The 19054-nt window shown below is 44.0% G+C and overlaps 1 protein-coding gene across 2 annotated transcripts; it reads left to right on the top strand.

Moving 5' to 3' along the window:
- Nucleotides 1-6736: 6736 nt before the first annotated feature.
- On the top strand, nt 6737-18439 carry LOC119883568 (P2Y purinoceptor 14-like). 2 transcript variants are annotated; one of them, XM_038694283.1, is made up of 4 exons: nt 6737-7296; nt 9526-9660; nt 9776-10032; nt 16513-18439. In XM_038694283.1, the coding sequence occupies exons 2-4, from the start codon at nt 9544-9546 to the stop codon at nt 17222-17224; spliced, it is 1086 nt and encodes a 361-aa protein (XP_038550211.1). In that variant the 5' UTR covers nt 6737-7296; nt 9526-9543; the 3' UTR covers nt 17225-18439. The 2 variants fall into 2 exon arrangements, with proteins under 2 accessions (XP_038550211.1, XP_038550210.1); XM_038694282.1 differs by having other exon boundaries at nt 6743-7283.
- The last annotated feature ends 615 nt before the right edge of the window (nt 18440-19054 follow it).

The raw sequence follows: 19054 nt of genomic DNA on the forward strand, positions 1-19054 counted from the left end.
TGTGGGATTCACGTGGTTTCAGTTTTGTTAATTTATCGTTGAAGACCCAAAGGAAAAGACAGAAAGGGAGAAAGAAAAGGTAAGACAGAAAGAAAAGTATAGGAAGTGCTGATATGGAAGTGAAATTGGACTCTGATGACTGAACAACAAACCTGTGACATCAGTGACTGTTTTGGTAAATTCAGCTGATTTGGTTTTGCGGCTCTGAGGTCACATGAGTCGCTCTGATCTCTGTGTCGTGGGCGCTTCAAGTGATCTTAACATTTATGCATTTGAACTGAGGGTGTTTCACAGAGACGCAAACTTTACCTCCAACCGCAGAAAAACCCGGACGAATAATCTGAACTGAGGACAGATGTAACTCCAGTGTCTGACGCTTCTGCAGGTCTGGACTGGGTCAAATAAAATGACACATTAAGGGTGCAGTCAGACCAGGTCCACTATAGTTCACTTGCTTTGGTTCACTTTCACTATGCCCTTTTTGCAAGTGAACCAGAATCTGTAAACAAAACCACGTGTGCTGAAGGTCATCCATTCATTGGACAGAAACTCTGGAATGCTGACAGTGAAACTGTGCTGGAGACGGATCAGATAAAAAGTTTGAATTCATAGCGAGAGACTATGTTCATACATCCAGATTACATCAGGAATTATTACTGCATACTGCTCTGTGTAGTGCTGTCACTAATGTCACGTTTGACCATTTCATCTAACTACATGATAAATATCTGACCCTGTCACATTCTGCCTCGGGACACAGCGTCTACAGATCTGTCTTTAATATGAAGAAGTAATTAAAGAGCTGCACTGACTATGGGAGCCTGTTAACTCCAAAAAGTTTGCAAACTACTTTTCAAATGACTATATGGGCTGTAATAATTCTCACTATACATTCAGACAGCACTACAAAATGGCGAGCCCACAATTTAGTCCACTATATAGTGAGTAGCGGGTGATTTCGGGCCTCTTCAGCCGGGTCTCAGTACGGTTGTTTGGTCCACACCTGAGTGCGACTGCTGTATTCACACCTGCTCAAAGGAAGGGGGGAAATGAACGCAGGTGTGAATACACCACCCAAACATTTGTGCAGTGAGACAACAGAAGTGTTAGCTGGTGTACTTCTCAGGAGACAGAACTGTGTGTTGTTGGTGTTTTATTCCACATGGAGGCGGTGTTTCCAAAATAAACCCAGACAGACCAAACCATGTGTGTACACTTCCTTCCTGTGGTCGGGATCACCGTGTGCAACTAAATCCTGAGACAGCACACCCAAACACAGGAGAAGCAATCTAGTGTATGCTGTCCAATGCAGCGAGGAAAGCACAGACCTGGGGTCTCATTTCTAAACGGTGCGTTAAAAAAACATAATTTTTCATAATTTGTGGCCACAAAAAGAACCCGATTTAGGATCATAAACACAAACTGTTTGTGCAAAAGAACGCCTCAAATATGTTGAACAGTTTAATCAGGAATCATATTAATTAATACTCGCATGCACTGAAATTTCTTCTGATAAATCAGATGAACAGGAGACAAATTATATTTAAATTGATGCCGTTTTCAGTGCGTCAGTCGAGCAAATACGAGAGCAGAGTTTCATATTGTTCTCACATGTTTGTTTCCTTATCGAGCCAAACGCTGAGCGCCAGCGTCACTGCTCAGAGGGAGGCCCCTTCCTGTAGATCGGTTATAAAGGGGCGGAGCTCCGGGGCCCCTTTCCTCCGGGGCACAAGCGTTGCGTGAAAGTTCGTTTTTTACCCACCAAACAGCTTCAGCTTCACCAAAACGAACGTCAGAGTCACTGAGTTAGATTCAGAGTCTGCCTCCTTTTCTTGCTGCAGTCAGGACGCATTAATATTAATGAGCTTCACTGAGCGTTTATAGGCAGCTGTGGGCGTTTGAAGGGTTGGCGATGGAGCTCCCTCACATGCGACATATCTCAAATTGATTGTGATTGATAAAGGGAACATTACTTACAGATGTGCAGACTTACAGATTTTTGACTTTTGGGCGCACGGACACTTTTAGTGAGGTTTCTAAGCACAGTTTTATAAATGAGACCCCAGCACATTGGGGGAGCTAAACAACCACTACACAAACGCATGGCTCAACACAGAAGGGCCAACTCCTCCTCCTTTAAGACTATTTTGAAAAAATATTCAATGCTGAAATAAATGATTAGGGGGACTGATGGTCCTCCACGAGCATTAAAGACTTAATTTCCTGCAGCAATTTATGGTGTTATGTTCTTTATTTATAGAATAAGATTCAAAATTCAGGTTGCAGATGACAATTTAAAAGATAAACATATAATTATGCATATAGTGCAGCAATCAGTAGCTTGTTTTTTTTGTTGATTAAATTACTTTTTTTGGACAATACACATCCCTTTTTCATTGCATTGCATGTTTTCTCATTGCATTTTCATTTGTTAGTTACCATTTCTTGTTGGAAGCACAAGTTCAGTTTTGACACACGTGAAATAAAGTAATGTCTTCTGAAAACACCTAGAGCAATGGGTTAATGTGTAGAGGAGAAAGGCCACACATGGAAAACCTGCAGATAACATGTCTTATTTATTCATTTTATTAAGAATCAGACTTTAGAATTCGTGAAAATACTGAACTTCTTTTACAATAACACTGCTGAACTAAACTAAGAATGAACGTGTGTGTGCAGGTGTGTTTGTGGGCATGTAATTATGTATTGCTGTGGGTAAGATTTAAACCCTGAGTCTGTAATAAAGTTTTAACTGTTTTGTAAACTTTCTGGTTGGAATTGAAAACTAGAAAACAGTGGCCATTTAGTTAATAGGCTACGCTGCATCCAGATAACTGATCTGAACCAACGAGGGTAAAGTTCTGTCGTCACAAAGGTGCTGCCTACTTTGTGCAGCCGGAGAAAAGCAGCTGCAGCCGCCGGACTGTAGACAGTATATCACTGGATGAAGCCACCCCGCAGCTTTGAATGGACAGCAGTGAAAACAGTTTTAGTTCAGTGAAATACTAAAACAGCGCTGCTTCCTGTTGGCACCAGTGTCTACTGCACATAATTGCGCAGCATAAGGGTGGTTTAATGACGCACCAAATGAAACACCAATTCAATTCAAATTAGCTTTATTAGCATGAATGTGTAACAACAATGTTGCCAAAGCATCATACAAACTACATGAACAATCAACCCCATACATTTCATTAAACAACTAATTAAAGCGTAAAGTAATTAAAGCATGTGTTTGTGTGTGTGTGTTAAAAGAAATTTAAATATATTAAAATTTTAAATAAAATAAATAAATGAAACAGTAATGTGTGTGTTAATATAATAATATATTAAACATTAAAATAAAATAAATAGATAATACCGTAAACATGTGTGTGTGTGTGTATATATTAATAGACAAAAAAATAAATAATAATAATAAATAAATAAATAAATAAATAAATAAAAAGAAATCAGTGTCAAAGGTAAAAACAAAACAATTACTACAATATCAAACAATCAAAATATTTGTCCAATTATTTATCAGTCTGAGGCTCCACTGGTTGTCCTCACTTCATGGCATGAGGAGACATATTATTTGACATTTGGGCATTTCTCCCAGTAAATAGGGGAGTTTCTGTGAGTCTGATATGAATTTGAATTCGGGGTATATTTGGGAAATGTTTGCAAAGTATTTTTGTCTTAGTGTTTTATATTTGGGGCATGAGGTTAGAAAGTGCAGCTCTGTCTCTACCTGTCCTCTGTCTCTCCCTGTCCTCTGAGTCTCTCCCTGTCCTCTGTCTCTCCACCTGTCCTCTGAGTCTCTACCTGTCCTCTGTCTCTACCTGTCCCCTGAGTCTCTACCTGTCCTCTGAGTCCCTACCTGTCCTCTGTCTCTACCTGTCCTCTGTCTCTCCACCTGTCCTCTGCGTCCCTACCTGTCCTCTGTCTCTCCACCTGTCCTCTGAGTCCCTACCTGTCCTCTGTCTCTCCCTGTCCTCTGAGTCTCTACCTGCCCTCTGTCTCTACCTGTCCCCTGAGTCTCTACCTGTCCTCTGAGTCCCTACCTGTCCTCTGTCTCTCCACCTGTCCTCTGTCTCTCCACCTGTCCTCTGAGTCCCTACCTGTCCTCTGTCTCTCCCTGTCCTCTGAGTCTCTACCTGCCCTCTGTCTCTACCTGTCCCCTGAGTCTCTACCTGTCCTCTGAGTCCCTACCTGTCCTCTGTCTCTCCCTGTCCTCTGTCTCTCCACCTGTCCTCTGAGTCTCTACCTGTCCTTCTCTCCCTGTCTTCTGAGTCTCTACCTGTCCTCTGAGTCTCTACCTGTCCTCTTGTCTCTCCACCTGTCCTCTGAGTCTCTACCTGTCTTCTGAGTCTCTACCTGTCCTCTGTCTCTACCTGTCCTCTGAGTCTCTACCTGTCCTCTGTCTCTCCCTGTCTTCTGAGTCTCTACCTGTCCTCTGTCTCTACCTGTCTTCTGAGTCTCTACCTGCCCTCTGTCTCTCCCTGTCCTCTGAGTCTCTACCTGTCCTCTGTCTCTACCTGTCTTCTGAGTCTCTACCTGTCCTCTGTCTCTACCTGTCTTCTGAGTTTCTACCTGTCCTCTGTCTCTACCTGCCCTCTGTCTCTTCCTGTCCTCTGAGTCTCTACCTGTCCCCTGAGTCCCTACCTGTCCTCTGTCTCTCCCTGTCCTCTGAGTCTCTACCTGTCCCCTGAGTCCCTACCTGTCCTCTGTCTCTCCCTGTCCTCTGAGTCTCTACCTGTCCTCTGTCTCTACCTGTCCTCTGAGTCTCTGACAGCAGAGTCTGTCCTCCTCCAGCTCTGTCTGTGTCGATCCTTTTCTATGGCCAGGCTGTGTTCACTCAGTCTGTATGTTGTCAACATTTTTCTTAGTTTAGGACATTTTATTGTCCTCAGGTAATTTGCCAGTGTGAATTCTCTCTTTAGGGTCAGATAACATTGTGATTTACTTTGTGTTTCGGTCGTTTCTTTCCAGTATTCAATATATTTTTCTTTTTGCTTGTCGGTAAGTTGGTTTGGTCTAAAAGAACCATAGTTCTGGCAGCTGCATGGTTGCACAAACTCAGTGGGTTTGTCTGACTCGGATCGTCACTGTTTAATCCGCCTACGAGGATCACCTCCCAAACACCAACGCAGCGTCACTGATGGCCGAATAGTTTTTTTAGATTCGCCTTTTATCATCTAACCAAATGCGACTGGATGTCGCAGGTTCTGGATTTCGTTTTTGGGCCTACACGGAACCCTCCATGCAGGTTTTGGTCGGCTTCATTGATCTCTGGCTTACTCTGCACTCAGGAAACTGCAGCCGCTTTGCTCACGTGAGGTCATGTGACACGGTGAGGTTTTGCAGCGCCGGTTAAAGTCAGACAAAATCTGACTATTTTCTAAAATTTCTATTATGTCAAACGCACCCATTATTTTAACCCAAACCCTGATCTTTTCCTAAACTCAACCAAACTGCGAAGTTTTCCAACTTTACGTGCCATTTCGAAATGGCGACATTCAAGTACTTATATTTTGAAAGTCGACGCTGCGGACGCTGCATATTTATTGTTGCTAAATTGAGCCCTAAGCATCCAAAAATGATGCTAAAGGTTACAAAGGGCGTTAAAAAGGTTTGAAAAACTGTGACAGGGCTGTGAACACTCCGTTACAAGCGCTCTGATGTGTTTGTGCCTTCAGGTCGTATCAAACTCAGACAGGAGTGTTGTTTTGTCTGATGAAGGATGATTTAAAAACCTGACATCGCCGGAGCTGCTGCGATAACTACGACCGATAACACCGTATCTGCTCTGTACTGCTGCTGCAGCTCTCTTCCCCCTCACAGCTCGGCTGGGGAGAATCCCTCGAGCTGAACTTCCTCATCAGATGCAAACAGGAATGTTGTTCCTGAAACGCAGTTTCTCTTCGGCACAGAGACGTCGTCCTGCTGCAGCAGAGCTGGCTGATAAAGGGCCAGTCACCTGAATGACGTCCATGGACCCCCCCCCTCAATAGGATGACTCATAAATATGAAAATTTAAACTGATGTGGCGTTTGGGGACCTACTCATGTGCATGTTTTTCATGCACAGTTGCTTTCAGAAGCTGCAGTAAGAATAATAATTGGAATGTTTGATTGTCTGCAAATACAAAAATGAATAATGTCTTCTTAAAACATTTTTAACCAGGTGGCTGCAGCGAAAATTACTTTCATGCAGGAGAGTTGGTGTCCTGTCACAATCACCCCTGGTTGCTCTAGAGGTGTGCGACCGCTGACGTGTACAGCAACGAGTCAAATGAGTACATGTAAATGAAGGATTAAAGGTCAGGATCTGGGAAAACTGGTCCATGCATTTAGTCGACTCGACTACTGTGACGGCGTCTTTACAGGTCTCCCTAAGAAATCCATCAGACAGCTGCAGCTCGAGTCCTCACTCAGACCAACAAAGTGGATCTCATCACTCCGGTTCTGAGCTCTTTCCACTGGATTCCTGTCTGTCAGAGAGCTGATTTTAAAATACTGCCGCTGGTTTAGATTTAGGGCCTTCTGCTACGTTCTGAACCATCCAGACCTCTCAGCTGGTCTGGGATCAGGTCTGTTTCTGTCCCCAGAGTCAAAACTAAACCTGGAGAAGCAGCGTTCAGTTATTATGCTCCACATATCTGAAACAAACTCCCAGAAAACTGCAGTTCTGCTGAAACTGTCAGTTCTTTTAAATCTAATCTTTTGATTGACATCTTACACTGCTGTAAATGTTACTCTCCTGTTTTCTGTTGCTTTATGTTTTTATGAAAGGCACTTTGTGTTGCCTTGTTGTGGAAACACACTCGCCGGCCTCGCCTTGACTCGCCTCGCCAATATTCTGTCTCTACACGCTGTCGCTGCTTATCTGATGGCCGACCTCCCGCTCAACACCTCCACTCCTTCGCCTTCGTCGTCCCCGGAGACAGAGTCCTCTGGCAGACGGCTAACTGAGCTGATTAGCTCACGGCAATCGGCAGCAGTTCCGACCTGACATGCGATATGCTGCCCCCTGTGTTGTGGAGAATGAATTAGAGGTGGAGAGTCTCAGCTCGTACACATCGGACCTTTAAAGAGGAAACATCAGCTTTAAAAGCGTCTCCGCTGAAGGACCTGAGCTGCGTGTGTGTTGACTTGTTAATCACACACAGTATCTACAGCGCAGTCATAACCACAGCAGCTGCTCTTCCTCTCCCTCCCTCTCTGAGTCGCTTCAGTCCGATATGTGAAAGCTGAGAAGAAGGAAGTCAGATCAGCAGACTCACACAGACAGACGGACAGGTGAGTGCTGCAGGTAACTCTGCTCTGTGTACTTCTACTGCAGTAATAGCTGATATGTTACATCTGTGAGCTGTACATGTAGTTATATTCAGGAAAGCTGCTGCGGAAGAAGTATTTACTTAAAACTAACTAACTAACTTAAAAATGTTCTAGTACAAATCTTGCATTCAAAATCCTACTAAACTAAAAGTACAGAAGTATTATCAGCAAAATGCAGTTAAAGTATCAGTAGTAAAAATACAGAACACTAGATAAAGCTGATAAAACTTTAACTACATGAAATGTTTGGTTGCGTATGAGATGTAATTTTTGTTCTTTAGATTTCTATTTTTTTATATTATTATTTGAATTGAACATTTCTATATTCAGAAACACTTTTATTTATTTCTTCTGCAATGCTTCGACATGTCATTTTCAATCCGGATAAACAACTTTTTGTGGCCGCTGCCTTGAGGACAAATTACTCATGCATGAACAATAACTTTGTTGACTCGACATGTCCTGGATGAATTTACCACTTACTGACTCTTCTGTAGATTTATAGAATTCCTGATTCTGATATTTATCGAGCTGAACCTGAATATAAATGTGATTTTATGTACTGATCAGGTGACTGCTGCTGCAGATTCTGTGAGGAAAGACACACTTGGGCCCAACATTTAAAGTTTTTACAACAAAATTATTCTGAGAAAAGCAGAAATGACAGCATGCAGTGTTTTGTTTTCAGTGGCTAACATTAGATTAGAGACAAAGCTCCTCTCTCTGAGAGATTCCTAACTGGGTCACAGAGATGTGAACTGGTCCTGACCACAAGCTGACTTAGGGGTTTCATTTTTAGGCTTGCTGTTGATGTAAAGGAGGCAACGTAACTTTCAGAGAGAGATATTTTTAAGAGTTAAAATGATAAATTAAAACAGTAGTTTGATATTTTGGGGCATGGGGACATATTCTGTGTCTCGCTGTGAGTTAGATGTTCAGACTGATACCACTCTCAAGTCTGTACAGGCTGGAAACGTCAAGAGCGGCTCCGTCCAAAGAAAACATTTTCAGTCAGCAGTAGAAGGTGCACGAAGATTGAAAATGAAAATAGAAGATCGTGAGGACAAATGTGGTCTTAGCTAATGCAATGTGGCAGAAAAGAACAACCACAATAACCATTTACGGGACGTGTGTGCTTTTTCATTTCTTTCTCTCGTAACTTCCTGGATTAATGTATCCAGACAATTTATTTACTGAAACCCAAACTGAGCACCAGAAGTGGGCCGGAGTTCTGATGATTTCTGCCTCCTGAAAAATGCTCCCATGGTGCATCTAACATGTGCACGCACAGAGCGGCTATGTACTTCTCCACGGGCAGCACATATTGTGAAAGAACACCGGGACTTTTTTTTTGCGTGCTGGCTCTTCTCTTTTCTCTGGGCACCATGTGTCGCTCACCTGTTCCCTTTCTCACTTGCCAGCTAAAGAAGAGAATAGGCAGAAGCTCAGGTGCCTTTCATGCAGCCGTGTGCAGAAAGTTGCTTGTCAATGTGAGTGAAACGACCAATCATTGGGCCTAAACCCAACCAAGCTGCGACCGCAGAGAGGGTGCGTCATGCAGCTGGCGTGTCCTGTAGTACCGTGCACCTACAGATAGACCTTCTAGGAACCCATCAGCTGTGATCTGACAATGATTTGAATGCAAATACGTTTTTAAAAAAGCTAATCAAAAGCTCATCTCTGGGGTTCCAAGATAGATAAACAGCTAACGGACCGTTTACCTGCATACATGTTAATATTACTCGGAGGACAAACTGAAACCACAACACTTCTGATGCCAACATCTTGTTTCTTGCCCAGAGAGTCTGCATTCATGTGCACAAATCTGTTTATAGATATTAACTCACTTCCCCCTTTTGTGCATTGCAGAGATAAAGACGCACGCAGGATGGAAATGTGAAATTATCCACAATGTGAGATGTCAATAATAATAATTGATATTATAATCCTGTTAGCAGCTCAGACCAGCTTTGGATTCTGAGCTGTGGTTCATCACAACTCTTGTGGCTTGTTAGATTTAGAAAGCTGTCAGGTCGAGCGCGTTCGGCTATGTGTATTTTAGTGTCGTCTCTGTCATGCAGAGGTTTCCTCTGCTGCTGCTGCTGCTGCTGCTGTCACTTCCCTCTCAGCTGTAACCATTTTGCAAACAGACGTTTAAACCATTTTCCAACACTTACAACGTCATTGTGTTCAAATCTCTCAGAAACAGAAAGCCAGAAACATGAGTAACCTTGAAGGAGTGGGAGTGACCCCGCTCTCAAACCAGACCAACCACTGCGGTCAGGTCGACACTTCGGCCCACCTCTTCTTCATGGTGGCCCACAGTCTGGTGTTTCTGGTGAGTCTCAAATGTCGTTGATGTTGTTGATCTGTTGGCACAATTTCTTGAAGAATTAACCGCCGAGCTGTCGCCCCCAAATCCAGTCGCTGTCTTCTGCCTGTTTCCTCTGCAGGTGGGTTTGCTCCTCAACGGCTTCACCCTGAGGGTTTACTTCTGCCGAGCTCAGCAGGCGTCCAGCAGCGTGACCGTCTACCTGAAGAACCTGGCCGCCGCCGACTTCCTGCTCAGCCTCTGTCTCCCCATCCGAATCGCCAACTACGCCAGCAACTCCGTCCCCGTGCGCCTGGTCTACTGCAACTTTGGCGCATCCGCCTTCTATCTCAACATGTACGCCAGTATCCTCTTCATGGGTTACATCGCCGCTAACAGGTAGGACGGGGGCAGAACTTAATGTGGTTAGATGTGTCTTTGTAAATGAGGGTTTTTTTGAGGTCAGAGTCCCACACAGATTATTCTGCTGAACTGTGGCAGAGGTAGTTGGTTGGTCGGTTGACCACTTCCTGACCTCGCCTATCAGGAGTAATTCCATGAAGCTGTGGGTTTTTCTCACTGAGGTTCTGCCTTCGTCATTTTGATAGAGAGCACTTAGTGAGGACAATAAAACGGTGGAAGCACTTCCAAACCTGCAGTTGCAAGCGCACAGAGGGATTTAATGCTTTATCTAAAGAGAAGTCCAAAGAAAGAAGCTTTCGACAAGCGTGCACGGTTTCTGACTGCATCAACTGTTAATTTCAAGAAGGACTGAAGACATGTTGTCAGCGTACAGGCTTGACTACTGCTTACTACAGAATTGTTTCCAATGCCACACAAACTTAACAGCTTAAGAGAACCCGAACCCCACCTCTGTGCACATGTGCGGACCAGGGCCGGTATTTATCAAGCTTCTCAAAGCGCCATTTTGTGCTGAGAATTCATGAAATTTATTCTCAGAATAGAAGCTTGATAAATACGGGTCAGGAGCATTTTCACTTATTAAACAGCATCACATCCTTTTATAACCTCATAGTGACCTTCGTTTCCGAGCCCTGTTATCATAAAAAGTTTATGGCTTTAGCTTCACAAAACTCCACGTGGTGGCAGGAAAGGGCCGACCCTGATGACCTTTTTCTACCCAGAAGCCTAAGACGAGCCGTTTGAACATTTATCTGTTAAAACTTACCAGTCGCTATTTAAAAGCTACTAGTATTTGTTACTAGTAGCTATTCCAGTTTTACTAGTAACAATTGAGTAGATAGTTAATTTCTAGTTACTAATAACTAATTGCACATTTTTTGCCATTGAAATCTGTGCAGTTCAGACTTTTCATTAGTTACTTGTAACTATTCGAATAGTAAATGTAAAAGTATCTATTATTTATCTATTATCTATTAGTACCTTTCAGTAGCCACTTGTAACTATTCCTGTTTTACTAGTAACAATTGAGTAGATGGTAGTACTTCAGTTTTTGTTGCTAGTAACTATTTGTATTTACTAGTAATTAATTGCACTTCAGATATCTAAATATGTATTCATTAGTCACTTTTAACTATTCCAAAAGATACAAACGAAAAGAAAAAGAAGAAAGAACATTTTCATTCTGACTAGTAAATGTTTTTCATACATTAATAACTAGTGAAATTTTTTCATTCTTACTAATATTGGAATAGTTACTAGTAACAAAAAAATAAGCACTAGTATCTAAATAATAAATACAAGCAAAATGTGCAATTAATTATTCTTAATTTTTTAAATTTTAAATAGCGACTAGTAAGTTTGAAGGAATAAATAAATCAGAGAGACAGAAACATGTGAGATGTCAACAACAGAGTTGTTTTAGTTAAAAACCTCAGATTTTGGTTTGGTGACAGACACAGAGAAGTAAAACTGGTCTCAGCTGCTGAGCAGCCTTTCATGTCATTATCAGGATCTGAGACTTTATTATCAGGTCATGCATGCTTAAAAAGCACAAGGATGTGGTGTGCCAACTCAAACAGGCTGCAGCAGTGATGCAGTTTTACTTCCGTCAGAGTTTCTCAGTTTCTCTGGTGGTGAAACGCTGTCGTGTCTGAGTTCAGGGGGCCGTAACTCCAAACTCAAGCTGCGTTTTATTATTCTGTGTATTTTTCAGATGCATGTTCAGAAAAGATCTCCTAACAAGTATTTTATGAGGGTCGCTAATGATAAAATGAGCGGAAAGGCAAGTTTATTTGTATTGCACATTTCAACAACAAGGCACTTCAAAGTGCTTTACATCATACGCATAGGAGCCATTATACCCCCCCCCCCACACACACACACATTTCGAAATCAATGTTTAGTCCCCCTCACTTTTTTCGTTGATCTTGGAGTTGGCTCATAGCCAGGCGGTTTGAGTGTCTAGTTAATCAATCAATCACACTCTCTGCATCAGAGATGATTAACGGTTGAAACGCGGACAAGGGACGTGTTCCAAGTAACGTAATTTTGCAAAATAAATAAATTAAATAAAAAAGTAAGTGGCACCTTTTCACGTTCCTTTTTTAAAACTGTAGCCTACTTTTACTCTTTACTCCAGTATTTTCTGTGGGCCAGTAATCTACTTTTAATTTCACTACATTTTACATTCATACCTTCATAACTTCAGCAGTCTGTAACCGAATGAGCCGTCAGCCAGGCTGTGCGCAGTTACGCAGAAGAGCCCAGGTCTCCTCTGTGGTACAGAGACGGGCGCGTATCACAGATATGAATGAGCTGGGCAGATGCAAACATTTATAAAATCAGGCAAATACCTTTTCAGTTTAAGGCTTTATTGTTCTTCTGAAACAAGTGAAATCCAGTGAACCTCACCGTGGCGCTGGCGGCCTGTTCTGTGCTGTTCTGAGGGACTGTTTTTACATTGGTTACTGTTCAATAGCTTTCACTCAGCAGCTACCAGCTGTTATTTATTCAGGAAACAATCATTTTTGAGATGCACAGAGTGAGAAAATATGGTGGATAAAACAGTCCTGTTGGTTTTATGCATGACGCACAGCTTCCTCTGTATGCAGCTTTACCTGCTTCAACAACCAGCTGCTCCGTGTCACTGCCACAATCATTGTTTGCCTTGTAAAGATTGTTTAGTTGCTTCAGGAATAATCAGATTGTTTAGGCTGCCTGTGCTTTGGTTGGCTACATGTCCATAATAAAAGATACAATACAGGCAACAATAGTCGGCTGGGCAGCAAGCTGATATTTTAAAGTGATCTTATCAACACATTCATGGAGATTTAAAAAGGAAAATAATTATTAAACAGAAAAAGCTAAAGATAATCAGCCAGCAAAGCAAATTGCATGCTTTGTCTGGAGAGCAGCAGCACTTCCTTCACTCTGTTCGATCTCACTCTTTATCTTTTCACTCAAGTACCTACTCATTTCTCACCGTGTAAACCGTGTTCACTGAAAATCTAAAAACAAAGACAAAGAAAACAGGAGTGGGGGAAATGAAATGATATTGATGCTCTTGTAAAGATGAAAAAGATGAAACAAGCTGATAAAAAACGCACCTTTGACATTTTATCACTTACATGCTTGAGTGATGAACAGTTTCACATCAGCGTAGAGGATGCAAATCAGTGTAACTGTTGGTTCCCCTTCGAGGGAACTCGAACTGCGTCGGTGACGACACTATGGGAACGCCTCTGGGCGTGGCAGGGCTGAAATCATGAATGAAACTACTCCGTTCCTATTGGCGTTGCTACAGCGGTAGCGTGTGACGACGTAACTGGAGGCGTATATAAGCACGCCGGCACGCAGGACACATTAGCTTTTTTCTATTCAGCAGGCACTCTGGCATGTTTGAGACTACTCAGAAAAAAAGCAACCACGAGAGGAAGTTTTCTTACCTGGAAGGAGAAGCAGAGGAGATGGCTGGTGAGCAGTTCAGGCGGTGTGTTTTCCATGCCCGCGCTAGATCACGGCTGGGGACACTCATGCCCTGTGTGTTTCCTGTCTGGGGATGCCGCATGCCCAGGCAGCTCTCGAGGGGGCTGCTTGCGGCCATTGCGAGGCCCTGCCCCTGAGGGTGCTGAGGTCCCGTGTGGCTCTCTTTTCCAAAGACGGCCGGATGCGCTCTCCCCGTGGCTCGGGTCCGGCGGTCGCTGAGCCGGCGCGGCGGCTTCGGTCATGGGGCTCCCAGCGCAACATCTTCGAGGGCATCGGGACTGCCAAGGCTTTTTCCCGTTCCTCGTCTGCTGGCTCTGCCTCCCCTCTTCCCCATTCGGGAGCCCGTTTTTCGGCTTCTCCCGCTCGAGGTGTGAGCCCGGAGAGGCTGCGGCTGTCCGGTTCTGAGGAACTGGATGTGCTCAGCATTATGGAGGAGGAAGACTTCCGGGAGCTGGATCAACGTCATCAGTCAGCGCCCAGCTATGAAGAGCTCTTGGAGCATTGGCCGCTCTATGTCGGCGCTGGTGGCAACGGAGCGGCACCTGTGGCTCAACCAGTCGGGCATCCAGGAAAGGGAGAAGACCTTCCTGCTCGACGCACCGGTCGCGACCTCTGGCCTTTTTGGTGAGGCGGTGGACGCCGTCGTCAGCAGGTTTCAGCATGCCAGGACGCAAGGGGAGGCGTTCTAGCAGTATCTCCCACGCCGGTCTGGGTCCAGGATGGCGACGGCTGCAGAGAGACGGTCCCAGCCCTCGTCCAGCTCCTACCGCCAGAGGCAGAGTGTCGCTTCTCGTGGTCCCCCTCAGCACACCCGGGACTCGAGGCGGCGCTCTCGCCCACATCCCCCCGAGACAACGGATCTGAGGACCGTTCTTCAGTCTCGCAGGGGTCGGGGGAAGAGGTCCTGAGTCCATTTTGTCCTCAGTGACCAGAGTGAAGCTAGGCCGCACCATCACTGTGAAACACTTTCAGAGGGTGTTGGGTCTCATGGCGGCAGCGTCCAGCGTAATCCCGCCTGGCCTGCTGCACATGAGAGCCCTGCAGTGGTGGTTAAAATCCAAGGGATTCTCCCCGAGGGGAAATCCGTTCCGTCTGATACGGGTTACGAGCAGGTGCCTTCGTTCCCTGTCAGTATGGAGGAAACCTTGGTTCTTGTCCCAGGGTCCCGTGTTGGGAGCGTCATGTCGCCGGACAATTATTTCGACAGACGCCTCACTCACGGGGTGGGGCCCGGTCATGGATGGCCGCTTTGGGAGAGGCTCCTGGCAGGAGCATCATTTCTCTACAGTCTCGCACATAATAATATTGCTCCTGGAGGGAGCCATGGCAGGTCCCTCTGAGGGACTCAGGCGGAGGGCCAGGTCTTTCACCATTTCCCCGCCCTGTGGAGACTGTGGGTCTGGCCCTTGAGAGGGCCCATTTCCTTGAGGCGGGTCACACGCTACCGTTCTAGCAACGCCAATAAGATTGGAGTAGTTTCATTCATGATTTCAGCCCTGCCACGCCCAGAGGCGTTCCCATAGTGTCGTCACCGAGGCAGTGTCTCGTTCCACTTCTTGGGGAACAAGCGTTACATACGTAACCCGAGACGTTCATTGTGGCCTTTAAAAAGAAACCAAGGAGAGTTAAATCCGGTTCAATAAACCAGAACATATTTAGGCCTGATCCAAAACGTGGTCATCCCGAGTTATTAGATATGCTGACATATAGATGCAAGACCCTCGGACTGTCTCTCTGAATCTACTCAGCCTGACTAGAGTCCAGGATTGGGACAAACCTGTAAAGAACCATCTCGTTTACGGTAGCTGCCAGACTGAGGCCCTGTCTACATGAACACAGAAACGCAGCATCAGGTCTCTGAAACCAAACATTTTTGAAACCCAGAGCTTTTATTTTGAAAAGTTCTGAACATTCAAAAGAGTCTCTGGCCTGCTTGACACACCGATAAAGCCGTCAGTAAATGTGTGGTTGAATGTGTCAGGGAAATGAAAATAGGCGTCAGTAGGTTTATTAATACAGATCAAACGCCTATTTTAGTCATGCGGTTTCAGAGCTGCGGTCCTTCAAGCTAGAGATGTTGCATAAAAACAGCTTCTATACATAAAACCAACCTTTTTTATTTTCTCTTTAAAAGTAAAAGTGTAAAAGTGATCTCATGAGTGCTTCCCGTCAGCTAGATCACGTACTCGATGCCTCGTGACACACAGTAGCCCAGTATTATTATATTTTGCACCTCATGGTTTACGTCCAGTGCCAACTTGTAAGCACGGACTTACCCGGTACCGGGGACGAGACTCTACAGCCCTGTAAGAAGTTCTGTTATCAAGCTGTGCGCCTGTAAAGCACTGGAGTATTTTTGGTTAAAGGAATATTGACTGTTGTTTTGGAAGCTTAATGTCGTTTGTAACATGGTTGTATGGAGACAAATAGTGTTTTGAAGAAAACTCCCAATAAAAGTGAACATATAAACAGTAATTACGGCCAAAACGTGGACATTCGGCTGGTATATATTTGACAAATTGTGTAATAACTGTTGTATATCAGTTTCTTTTCATCAAATTTACAGTTACAGTTGTTTTCCAGGTGTATAAGAAGATATTCAGGTGCATTATAATGAGTTGGATGATGGTTTTAAAGGTGATATTGCTGTTAAAATATAGATTTTATACCAGGCCAGGATGAAAATATCACATTTTCCTTTATTACATCTCCATTTACTCTTTAATAGCAGAACAAATAGGTTCATTTACAGCTGACTCATATTCCTTAGCTTCCTATCAAAGGAAACCTGAATTATGCATCTAGGCCAAATGGTTATTGGTTAAGAGTTATTTCTGTTTATTTTGGGTTGGTTATTTTAGGCACTCTTCCTGGAAATAGGTGTCTGTTTGGATGTTACAGTGTGAGGTTAATGTCAGTGCAGGAAGAGGTTAAGATTCCTCCCCTGACGCCTGCCTCTGCTCCCTCCAGGTACCTGAAGATCGTCCATCCTTTAGGAACTCACATCCTGCAGACGGTGCGAGTTGCTCGCATCGTCTCTGTGGTAACCTGGGTTTTCCTCTTGACCATGATGAGCACCTACGTCCTGATGTCGCTTTTCACCCAGGCAGCGTTAACCTCGGTCCCCGAGGCAGTGAGCTGTGACGTCCTGCACAGTAAACAGCTCAGCCTGTTATACAAAATCATCCACTGCTGCTCCGCTGCCATTTTCCTGCTCGTCCTGGTCTCCCTGGTCTTCTTCTACTACAGCACCTCCCGCAAGCTATCGCTGGCACAGCAGAGGCAGCCGGCATCCTCCGGCTCCAAGAAGCTCGCCAAGTCACGGAGGAACATGTTGGTGCTGGTCAGCGTCTTCTTCGTTTGTTTCGTCCCCTACCACCTGATTCGCTTACCCTACGCTTTCGTGAAGAATGGCTGCTCGCTGAGCCAGGCGTTCTTCTACCTGAAGGAGCTGACCCTCATTGTGTCGGTTCTCAACGTCTGCCTGGACCCGCTAATCTACTTCATCTTCTGCAAGGCTTTCCGGGCCCAGATGAGCCTGAGGAGGGTGTTCAGCCCCACACAGGAGGCAACGCATGAAGCAAACGCCGAGAGGAGGAGCAGCAGCTTGTGGCTGAGCACCATCAAAATCAACAGGAAGACGTCGCTCAGCTCGGCGACAAAGCAGACCAACATGCTGTAGCTTAAAGCTGACAGACATAGACACCCATGACTTATATAAACTATAACACAATGGGAAATATGTGCAAAGACTGACAAGAAAGACCAGCCGACCCGTGGTTGGACTGTTTTTCTCTTTAAGCTACAGAACGTATGAGGGACCTTTACTCATTATTTCTTTGTAATAGCAGTAAAACTTAACTTAAGTGTCTTCAAGCCAGTGATGTGAGAAACATCCACTGAAAGTATTTTATGAAACAAAATAAAGAACTTGGCCTTTGTTACCTGTTGTTGATATTAAAAGTGACCAAAAACACAAGAAAAGTTAGATTTTGTAGTAGCTTTCCCTCGAAATCCAGTTTTGAAGGGTATTAAAATTGTGTCATCAGTGTACAAATTAATTCCAGTACAGAAACAGTAATGAGTATCTGTCCCTGAGGATCACCAGCGAGGTTAAACTACTGGAGTTTAAGAAAAACAACCTGAACACCTATGAGCCTGGACGCTGGAGCTACGCTGCCTCATGTTTTTGCATTGCAAACCAGGACATTTTGGCCGTACGTACGTCACTGAAAAGGAAACAGGCTACAGCGAAGCTGTTTGGTAGACAGGTGCTGTCTTGAGACAGACAACAGTGGCAGTGGAAGAAGTGTTGCCAATACTGATATTGATTTATAATTAATTAAACATGCCATTAAATTATTTTAATTATTAATTATTATTTAATTAGTAGACTTTTGTACATATTTGTGAATCTAATATGAAAATACAGGGAAGACATGTTGTTTTATTACTGTTGTGTAACCCACATATACCCACAGGATCTTTATCCATTTCATATACATGCACAATAAGTTAACTGGTACAAGTTGTGGTAAAGCTTCAACACATGTTTATGTTCAGCAGCACTGCTCGGAGGTCAGAGTGAAAGCTCGGTAACATCCAGTTAGTAAACGTGAGAAAGAGTTTTGAAGAAGACATTAGATGCAAGAATGCCTGCATGTTTGAACTGGTGCAATGTGTCTTCATTGCTTAATAAAGACACGAAAGTGACGCCATAGACAACAGCCTTCAATGAGCACAACACCAAACTGGTTGCGGCTGAGTCGTTCAAAGATGTGGTCATTATTCCTGTACTGACAGTGAATGTGATAAATTATAAATACCTGCAGAGGTTCTGCATGAGAACATTATTAGGCCCATATGTGTGCAATACACAAAATAAACATTTAAGCTACATGTATTGGGCATGTTACATCAGAATACTGGTTACTTACTAGTTATTATTGTTCTCATTAGTAGTAATATTAAATGTTCTGAGGAGAGTTTGGTGAGGTTTGCAAACAAAGCAGACTTTTCTTACAGATGGGATGTGACTTCCGCTCGTCCTGCTGCTAAATAAAAACATATTGGACTCCAACGTCTCCTGGATGTGTAAAGACTGGAGGAAGCTCCCTACACCAACTTCTGAAGTTGATAATGTGTCAGATGTTTACAGCCCCCAAGTGGCGAGATCAGTTAATGCAGTTTGAAGGACTTAAACCTGAACAGTAATTTCACAAAGACTCACGAATGCTTACTGGACTTTAAAGAAACAAACGAGGCTTTTCAGATGAGCAGAGGAGAAGCAGACCCGCAGTTTAAATGTATTAATTAGGCTGGATCAGTAATTTGCAGCATGTTCATTGGACCATTGATTAATTTAGGGTGCTGTATGTTAATACTTGGGGTGCTGTTGGTCTGACTCAACCTGCTGATTCTGCATTCTTACTACTACTAAAGGACCAGCACGCTGACACAAAGACCATAACCATGAAAACACCAAAGCAAGAATTAAAACACAGAACCCAGA

The sequence above is a fragment of the Micropterus salmoides genome, unplaced genomic scaffold (genome assembly GCF_014851395.1).
Source record: "Micropterus salmoides isolate LMB-PRFRI ecotype aquatic unplaced genomic scaffold, ASM1485139v1 Ms_hic_scaffold_3, whole genome shotgun sequence".
Taxonomy (NCBI): Eukaryota; Metazoa; Chordata; class Actinopteri; order Centrarchiformes; family Centrarchidae; genus Micropterus; species Micropterus salmoides.